The sequence below is a fragment of the Fundulus heteroclitus genome, chromosome 19, assembly GCF_011125445.2.
Source record: "Fundulus heteroclitus isolate FHET01 chromosome 19, MU-UCD_Fhet_4.1, whole genome shotgun sequence".
In the NCBI taxonomy this organism is placed as follows: Eukaryota; Metazoa; Chordata; class Actinopteri; order Cyprinodontiformes; family Fundulidae; genus Fundulus; species Fundulus heteroclitus.
Window position 1 is genome coordinate 1683026 of NC_046379.1, and position 10179 is coordinate 1693204.

Here is a 10179-nt window from a genome sequence, read left to right on the forward strand (position 1 = left end):
TTCTTAGTCTTAGTGAGGACTTCAGAACCGGGTCCAAGTTCTTTACGTTCTTAGTCTTAGTGGAAGGACTTCAGAACCGGGTCCATGTTCTCTACGTTCTTAGTCTTAGTGAGGATTTCAGAACCGGGTCCATGTTCTATGTGTTTTTAGTCTTAGTGAGGATTTCAGAACCGGGTCCATGTTCTCTACGTTCTTAGTCTTAGTGAGGACTTCAGAACCGGGTCCATGTTCTCTATGTTCTTAGTCTTAGTGAGGACTTCAGAACCGGGTCCATGTTCTCTACGTTCCTAGTCTTAGTGGAAGGACTTCAGAACCGGGTCCATGTTCTCTACGTTCTTAGTCTTAGTGAGGACTTCAGAACCGGGTCCATGTTCTCTATGATCAGTTCTACTAAAGATAAACATGGATTAGTTTTCCAGATCCTGCTGAGACATCAGTCCTTTAATCCTGGAAATGTTCTCCAGGTTCTAGAAGGTCCACTTTGTCTTTAGATGGAGGTTCAGGTGTGAGTCCATCACTACTCCCAGGTTTCAGGCCTGATCAGTGGTTCCTAGCTGAAGCAGCTGAAGCTGTGAGCTAACTCTGGATCTCTCCTCTATTGGTCCAGAAACTATTCCTTCAGTTTAGTTTTTATTCAGTTAAAGAACATTTTGTCTCCTCCTGCATTGATTTCTTCTATTTCCTCAGAGGCTGAACTGGTTCATAGTCACCTGGTGACATGGTGATGTAGAGCTGTGTGTCGTCTGCATAGTGATGGTAGCTGATGATGTTTATGATCTGAGCTAGAGGAGCATGTAGATCTAGAACAGGAGGAACCCAGGATGGAACCTTGGAGAACCCAACGTGATTTCTGTCATCTGGGATGTAAAATTACCTGCAGCTGTGTTGTTGCAGTAAATATCTGCTTCTGCTTGTCAAGGCAGAGCAGTAAAGGAGACTGGAAAAACCAGTCTGGGTGATTTATGTTTGTTTGATATTTGACATTACCAAGAGGGGAAGGGATTAACAGTCATGTACAGACAGCTGAATTTTCCTGAAAGTAAGTGTGGGAAGCAGATTTTAGAAACAAATAATCAGTAATTGGCAGATTCTGAAACAAACAGCCAGCATGCATGATCCCACGTCTGACTGGGAGCTGAAATGACTAAATATGGTTTCTCTGATAGCAGTCATTTTAAAGGTTATGTAGAGTATGAGCCCCATTTCCTAGCGACAACTACAGCCTTTCTGCAGAAATCTTTTAAATAGTTTACACACACTCTTAACAGCCAGAGTCCTGACCTCAGCCTGACAGATAAACTGTGGAGGGAGCTAAATATCTGGGTGATGGCAAAGAGGCAAACAACAAACACAGAGGAAGCATGCAAAAAGCTGGTCGGCAAGTATAGTAGGAGTTCTCCACAGATTAATGAGAAAGTGTCAGTTCAATTCACAACATGCATCATCTAATGGTATTTTACAGTCAGATCAACCAGATCATCCAGACAGATTGTTTAAAGGTTTTCTATCTAAGAGTTGTTGACTTGCAGCATTCACTCCTCCTGGATGAGCCTCTGAAAGGTATAACTTACGTCAGAATGTATAGTCATTTTACCTCCACTAGCTACTCGTTGCTTAGAGGTGTTTTCTATTTTTCCATAAGAAACAAACTTCTTAGTTGAATTAAAAAAGATTTATAAGTGTATTTATACCAGGGTGTGAGTAATTTGCTGCAGGTGTCTTGGCATCAGGTTTTCTTTATCTGTGTCACAACTCTCAGCAGGAGGACTGCTGCTGAAATCAGCTCTAATTAAAGACATATGAACATTTTGTTGTGACATTCTTAGCTTTTCAGGCGCACTGACATTTTAGCGCTGTGTTGAAATCCCAGTCAGATTTTAAAGAGTTCCCTAAAATATTTCCACACAATTTCAAGATCCTTATTCATTTAAATACATTTAAAATGGATAATTATATGAATCTTAAGTGAATTTCATAAAGAAAACAGCAATCACATTTTCGTTTAAACTTGTAAATACAAATGCTGGGCTAAATTGATGCCTTTGTGATTAACATTCTTGTTGTAAATGTCTCAAAAGCTCATGAATTATATGTTTAACTGGATCCAATTAGACCCTTAGAGACATTTAAGTCTCTTCATAAAATCACGAGGTTTGTTCCTCTTCTCTCAGCTTGAAGAGCACCTTAATCTTTCCCCTGAAGTTTTTTCCAGCAATCACATAGATAATGGGGTTGAGAACACTGTTGAAATAGGCTAAGTAGACAAAGATCTGTTCGTAAAAATCCATCATTTTTAAAATCCTGCACCCTGTCAAATGTTCAAAATCATACAGGAAAAATGCAATTTTAATCAAGTTGAATGGAGTCCAGCAGACCAGGAAGGCCAGCAGGCAGGCGAGGACCAAAGTTGTGGCTCTGCGTTCCGTTTTTTGAACTTTTAGGCCCTCAGGTAACCTGCGTCTCAGCCTCTTTAAAATCATGACAGTGCAGAAGGAAATAACGAAAATGGGGACAATGAAAGTAAACACGAAGAAATTCAACTTAATCGTCAGTACTGTAGTAAGATTGTGGGAAGCAACAGCACAAACAGTAATGTTGTAGTAAGGCATAGTGTCATGGTAGATGAAGGAGGGGATACACAGGAGGAAGCCCAGAGTCCACACCAGAAAACAGCCCAGTTTGGCATAAAGTGGCTCGCGTATTTTCTTACAGGAAAGTGGGTGCACCACAGCCAAGTAACGATCTATGCTAACCATCATCAGAAAGTAGACACTGCAACTATAGTTCATATCAAAAGCCTGATTGTACAATTTACAAAGAAAAGAACCTAAATTCCATTGATATCCATGGAAAATCTCAACGGCCCAGATGGGTAAACAGCTCATCAGAACCAGGTCAGCTGCAGCCAGGTTGCTCAGGTAGATCTCAGGGACGGTGTAGGGCTTCTTGTTGACGCAGAAAATAATCAGAACAAACGCATTGAAGGTAATTCCTAGTACAGAAATCAGGATGTACACTTCGCCCCGATTTAATGGCATGTCACCATTTTCCACACTGCAGAAGCTGGGTTCTGGGTAAGTGGTATTGGACGGGAGTCTGCAGAGACAGAGAAGACAAAGCAGGCATCAAATTAAAATATGTTTCTGAAACAAAGCAACGTTCAGTTTTCTAACAACTGCCGAGGCGGCATCTCGCTTTTCTGTCTCATTCCCTAAGGCCCGCCTCACCCGTGTTATGCCGTGATGTTAAAGCCATGATGAAATAATTGAAGTCAGATTGAATTCTGAACATGTACCATGGGAGAGGGACCAAAAGGTATTTCACACTCATAGCAGGACAGGCCTCACTGTAGGATTCATTGCTATGAGCCCAGACCACTCCCCAAAGACAATAGGTCAGATCACTTCTGACCGGACTCTCAGTCTTCACCACATTCTTCCTGCATGAGACAAAGGAGGAGAGAGTCCGCCCTGGACCAGCAGCCATGGGGGTCAAGGCCCACAAGCCCACAAGCTGAACGGGCCTTCTGTGAAACTCATCTGCCCTCGCTTCTATGGAGCGAAAAATAAGGAAATTCTCATCCAATGGGATTGACTGTATTCGGAGATTCATGGACCCGACCGAAGCTATGTTGCACTCTGACTTCTGTGCAACCAGCCGCGGAGTGAAGAATGCTGCAACAGCTCTGTTTATTTTTGTCAGCTGTTGCAGGAAAGCGGACACGAGACGGCAGATCGGTTGCCTTCCCTAACCAGACAAGCTGAGAGATCAGAGACTGCATGGAGGACCTCAGACCAGGCCTCCCTTCGACCACGTTTCGGCTAGCTCATGGCCACATGTCTGCTGCAGCTAGGCCACAGAGCCACAAGCTAAGCCCGCTGCTAAGAACCAACTATCCTCTGTTTTCCCCTGCTCTCTTCCTTAGATGGCCAAAGTAGGGGTGGCGATATGAAGGAAATCTAATACTCCGATATCTTTGGGCTATATCATGATACACGATATATATCGCGATATGTTCAAATAAACTTGAATAACGAATGTTTTTAGCCAAATAGTGCCTAAAGTTGCGTTGGTATATCGCATATTAATGTGTCATTTTTTTTTGTTTGAAAAATTGATTGCAAAATATAAATGAATTTAAAAAGTTTTATTTTAGCCATTTTTTTCCACCACAGCTGAACATAGAAGCTTTTCACAAATTACAATATTGTCACATTAAATCTCTTTCATGGTCAACACTGGACCTTAAAAAGCAGAACATCCCAGCGGCCAAAAGGAACACCAAGAAAAAATCTCACACAAAATAAACCTGAAATAAAAGGTATCATAAAAATGTGACAATCCCAAAAATATAAGCTTGTATTGTGACTATAAAATAAACTGACCAGTCGCAGCTACATATTCAGAGCATCTCAAAAATATTTCCGTTGCTGGGAAATTTTAAACAAACATTGTTTTCTGATATATGGGATTTAGCAAAAGAAGACGCCAGTTTCAACAGTTTTATGGCTGGTTTAATTAAAGTTCCCTTCGGTGTGTGTGTGTGTGTGTGTGTGTGTGTGGGAGGGGGGGGGTCGACACGCGGAGTTTACAAAAGTCTTCATTTTGCACTGGATGACGTTTTAGGTGGAACAAATTTGTACTACTTCTACCTTTTGTGGCAATGGTGTTACGACATGTTTTGCAAATTACCGCGTTTTGTTCGACATCCTTCGACTGGGTTCGTTGTTGTGTGCGCGCACCAGAGCGCTTTCTGGTGTGGAGGAGGAGCCAGTGATGTGTTCACAGCATGTGGGAAAAACTAAACTCACAGTGAATTAAATCCAGCGGCTCAATCTTGCCATGAAAATTTACACGCGATGGTCGCGATAAAGTGATTTTAACTGTTGTGTGGAGGAAAACTTGAGATACATTGAGTATACTCGATATATCGCCCACCCCTAGGCCAAAGTGGACCGATCTCACATGAGGCATCGACAAGTCTGACAGGATTGAGGCAGGGAGAGTTAAAGGGTTTGTGTGGAAATGTTTGTGTAATGCGTTTACATGGTGTTTTTAAACACAAAGAGCTAACAGACGTAGCTCATGCTAAGATTCTGTATCAGGCCATTGCCGATATGATTCGAGTGTGTTTTTATGGTTATAACAAACGTTATCTCCACAAGGGTTTCATATATTGATGGGATATTATTGTTTGATATCTGGCTCTCTCATTATGACTAAAAATAAAGCTGAAGTCTTAAAAGTTAGTGCCGAAAATCTACTAGCCAAAACTGCTATTAGCTTCTGGTAACTTCCGATTTCCGGTTATTCAAATACGGTCGTTCAAGCATAAGGCTTGTTTGTTTCGCTCCACTGTCGTTCGATAGTGCTATGAGCATTATTACCGCATTAATATGGAATATTAATGTCGATTTAAAGACGTTTTGTATAACTTTAGATTAGCCTATCGCCACCGTGATCCCTAGCTCCCGGAGGTATAATCGCATTATCAAAATCGAGCATTCCTAATGTTTACAGATTAACAAGAGAGAAAATCATTCTTTAAAATGTTCCTTCCTCAAATAAAGTTTTGTGTAACTTGGGATTTGCATTGTGAATGGGTTGACACCCATACCAAATGTTGTTCTGAATTAGTGAAGCTAATTTAACCTCAATTCACATTATTTAAGATAATATTTGGTTCTTTAACTCAAACAAAATGTTATTTCATCAAATCATGTTTTGTTGACTCAGGATTCGCATTGGGACCAGATTGAAACACTTGGCAAATGTTCTAAATTAGTCAAGCTAATTTAACTTCATTCCATGCTCTTTAAGTCAGGTCTGCAGTGAACCAGGATTCACTGAATTATTCAACCATTTTGTTTTGTCTTTTGTGTTATTTTGCATGTATATAGTTCCTTAGCTTAGCTTCCTTTTTATGTTCATTTTGCTTATTAGTTTTAGTTAAGTTTCACTAGCCTAGTAGAGAGGATTTATTGATTGAAATGTAGTGTTAATTCAGATAAACAGCATTCTATAGTGATGTTCTCTGTTGATTTTATTTCTGTTATTAAATTATTGAACTTACATACACTACATACACATACACCCTCATTCTCTATCCGTGCTTGTCTTCTCACAAGCAACACAGATCCGCATTCCAGTGTCAACTAAGGAGTTATCTTTTAATTCATTGACCAGGTGTTTCTTGGATTCTACCGAGATAAACATTGAAGAACAATGTGTGGTGTGGAGGCTGCAGCTCCTCCGACTGGAAGAACGTTAGGAGAGTGGTGAGGACCGCAGAAGGGATCATCGGGGCTCCTCTTCCCTCCATAAAAGACATTTCATCTCCGAGCCCGTACCATCATCAGCCCTCACAACCCCACCATGGACTGTTCTCCCTGCTGCCCTCTGGGAAGAGGTTCCAGGTCCACCAGGTTCTGCAAAAGCTTTTTCCCTGCTGCCATCAGACTGTTGAACTGCTGCTGAACGGCTGAACTACAACCCATAAACTCTGCATAACATTTGCATATTTGCACATTTTGCATCATTGCATCTCCATCTAGCATTACAAATGCTGCCGAACTTTTCGTTTTTAAATGCATTCTTGCACAAAATGCCCTTTGCACAATCAAGTTCTGTACATACAAATGTTTTTTTTAAATACTCACCTGTACACTGTGACTTTCTCCTGCATTGTTTACATTTAAATTGTTTACTTTTAAATCACTGCTGCACCTATACTAGGGTGACCAAACGTCCGTATTTCCTGGGACATGTCCGTATTTCACGTCCTGTCCCGGGCGTCCCGTTTTTTTTTTAGAAAGTGAGGAAATGTCCTGTTTTTTAAATTACCTTCATTGGACCATTAAATTGACAGGCACTAGGGCACTGCGCACGGCGCTGCGTGTGACGTAATCCCTGAGCCGCGTCAGTGCGGGCAGCCCTGTTCTTAATCAGAAGATAGATAGCGTGGCTGTCAGTACGCCAACAACATGCCGAAGCGCAAATGTATGTTTACCGACGATTTACAAAAGAGTTTCCCCGCTTTCAGACCGGGTCGAGACAAATGGGAGGCCTTTATTGTGCTATTCATTCATTACATGAATTGTTCAAGCATTTTTTAATAAATAAAATTAGAATAAAATTATCATTTGTTATTGGAGTTATTGCTGTTGACTTTTACTGAAAAGCATTTTTAATAAACCAACTGTAAATATCATGTTATTGTAGGATTACGTAGGCCTATGTTAAGTGAGTGCATGCCACAGACATCTCTATGCATGGGAACAGAGATCCCCCCCCCCCCCCCCCCCCCCCCCGCTCCAAGGTGTCCTGGTTTTCCCAAATGAAAATATGGTCACCCTAACCTATACTGCAATTTAATTTTTACTGCAATTTGCAAGCTGTATGCAACGAAATTGCGTTCTGTACGCACTCTGTGCATACAAAATGACAAATAAAGTTGTCTAAGTCTAAGTCTAAAAAGCTTTTAGCATAAACCTTCTTGACAGGTACCCACTATAAAACATCATGTGAACCTTACTTGCCTGGTATCCCACAAGAAGGTTGTATGAATTTATAGCTTTGAGTGACCCTGCAAACTCCATCCTGTGTAGACTCCAGGCCACAAAGTTTACAATAGTAATTAAAACTTAAGTCATTTTTTCTGCTTTAAGAAAAATACATGATTAATACAAAACTGATTATATATTTCCATAACACAACCACGTTCAGTCAAAAAAATCTAGTTACTTCCATGTGGAAACGTTAATCAGAAAACAAAACATTTCATAGCATCTAAAGGTTAACTATGACACCACTACATCACCACACTACACTACTGCTAGCTTGTCTTCATTTCTGTGGTTTTGAATGCATCAAGAAAAGAAAACAGACTCAGTTTGATCATCAGACCAACCACACTGCCCTTAATTATTGCTGATGGAAGGACTGTACAGGTCACTTATGGACGTGTGAACCAAGCCTATCTTCATATTACAGCATGGACCCAATAATCACATTTTCTCATTTATACTAAACTGACAGTGAGTGATGGCTTGGACAACTGTCTGATTAATTGGGTAAATAATTATAAAGTGTGGGCCACTCTTAGTGTCTCAGTCAATCACAACATGCCTTTGTCATTGTTTTCCTTGTTTCCATTGACTCCCTGTCAGGGAAAGTTAGGTACTGGTGACACCTTTGTTTTAGTAAAACTAATATCTCTATGTTATCTATCTTACTTAGACAACAGCAAGTCAGTTAGCCGTTTTCACTCATCTGCTTTTTTATGTAGCGGGAACATTTACAAAAGTGATAAAGCTCTGAAAAAACAACAGGAATGGTCTGTTGGTGCTTTTTATGCATTCATACACATGCACATTTTATACCTTTTTTAAATACTACTCAATTTAATAATTCTTTGAATCTGAGTATGATATTTTTATTAACTCCACTAAAAACTTTCTTTTGTGTTAAATTTGACCCTACTGCTCAGTCTTCTTTTTGTTATTGTTGGTTTTATATTTTTTTACCTGGTAAATGTGCAAGCTTCAATTTAATTTTTACTTTCTTAATGATACACCTAAATTAATATTTCTATTCTATCCTATCTTTGCCATGTTGTTTGTAAGCTTATACATGTTGATGGTTCGATTTTCAGATTTGTTACATCTGATTACAGAAATGGACGTGAACTTTAAGATGAGATGCTGGACTTGATATGATTCATTGTAACCAACAGCAAATTAAAAATAAATATCATTGATGCTGATAAATGGATGTAAACCAGAAATTATGTGACGTTGATGCCGTTACACGATTGTGATTCTCTCCATCCAGGGCAGCTTGAGATGACAAAAAAAAATCATGCACTTTTTCAGAAGGCATTGTCTTTCTAATCTGTGATCTTGACATCAAGAATGATTCGAATGTTCATCACTTCCAAAATTTGTTTTATACAAACAATAAGTTAAATTAAGTCTTTTTGTTGAAACAAGAACCTGTCTGGAAGGTTCTAAAAGTTACTGAGATATACACACACATCAAATATTTGTCTAAAGGGAATTTTTTTTCTCACTAGTAATTTCGGACAAGTGAAAATGTGAGACTGATTGTTTTAAAGCATTCTTAATTTCTTCATGTCTGATTTCCAATTACTCTGACATTCTTCTGCTCATTTTATTTTTCTCGGTCAACGGTTCTGGAGGTTTTCGGCAGTGTATCTTCACACTTTGACAGTTTAAATGAGTTTGCTGGCAGATGTGTGTACATTAGCATTCAGAGAATTGTGCAGTCTGTACTTAAAAGGAAGGCAAGGCAAACTAATTCACTGTAGCCAAAATAAACTATACTTATCAGAAAAATGGGGTTAATGTCATTAGACATGAGAGTCAAGACGTCTGTCGGAACGGAAATACTGTTTAAATTGAAATGTTGCCATGTTTGGGTCTTTAACTGAAGACATGAGAATTATTACATTGCTCTATATTGTTAGTTTGAAGATATAATGAATACAAGGATAAAGGAAGTTTCCTGTTTAATAATTATGCAAAGATTTTGCTGCAGGTTCTCTTGTTCTGAAGAGTTTTTAAAAGTAAAATAAAAAAAAGCTGTAACGTACCTGGTAGGTAAAAAAGCCATTTCTCCAGATGAGACAATACAGTTTAAATACTCTGCTCCACGCTCGTTTTACTTCTCTTTGTAGTGCTTTGTTCCTTTACTATATGTAGAAAATCTCAGTCCTTGAAAATATTGCAATGAAACTCAGCAGCCGGCTACATGAAGAAAATCACTTCCCTCATCTCCACACTTGTGTCAACTACACTTTCATGTTAATTTATTGTGTGGCCAAGGCAACAATCCCAAATGGTTCAGTGCAGGGTTGGGGGTGGGGTCATCTTCAATTTCAGGAAAACTGGAACATTAGTGTTTTCAGATTCTGCAGCTTTCTATGTAGGAGTTGGGAACCACTCAGTAAAAAGTGGGATATATGACATCATGGAGACTAAAAAACGAAATGGAGAGATTTCTGTCTGCACTTAGAGAGAAAGAGAGAGAGAGAGGCAGTGTTGGCGCTGCCGGGAAACGATGGTAATTATGAACACACGCACATGCATGTCAGATTCACGCGCGTACCCTCGAAAGAAAAATAATATAATTAAAAAGGGTCAGAATGAGCTCTATTTG

General features: G+C 39.5%; 1 protein-coding gene across 1 annotated transcript; it reads right to left on the reverse strand.

Annotated features, from left to right (window-relative positions):
- Positions 1–2013: 2013 nt before the first annotated feature.
- LOC105921377 (B2 bradykinin receptor) lies at positions 2014–9888 on the reverse strand. Its single transcript, XM_012857087.3, has 2 exons — positions 9614–9888; positions 2014–3096 (listed from the first exon to the last, which is right to left on the reverse strand). The coding sequence occupies exons 1-2, from the start codon at positions 9631–9633 to the stop codon at positions 2145–2147; spliced, it is 972 nt and encodes a 323-aa protein (XP_012712541.2). The 5' UTR covers positions 9634–9888; the 3' UTR covers positions 2014–2144.
- Between the last annotated feature and the right edge of the window lie 291 nt (positions 9889–10179).

Bases quoted from the DNA above. Each gene is read 5' to 3' on its own strand.
- LOC105921377 (XM_012857087.3), bottom strand. From the start codon at position 9,633: ATGGCTTTTTTACCTACCAG. The intron at 3,097-9,613 runs GTACGTTACAGC...CTGTCTCTGCAG, and splicing joins ATGGCTTTTTTACCTACCAG to ACTCCCGTCCAATACCACTT.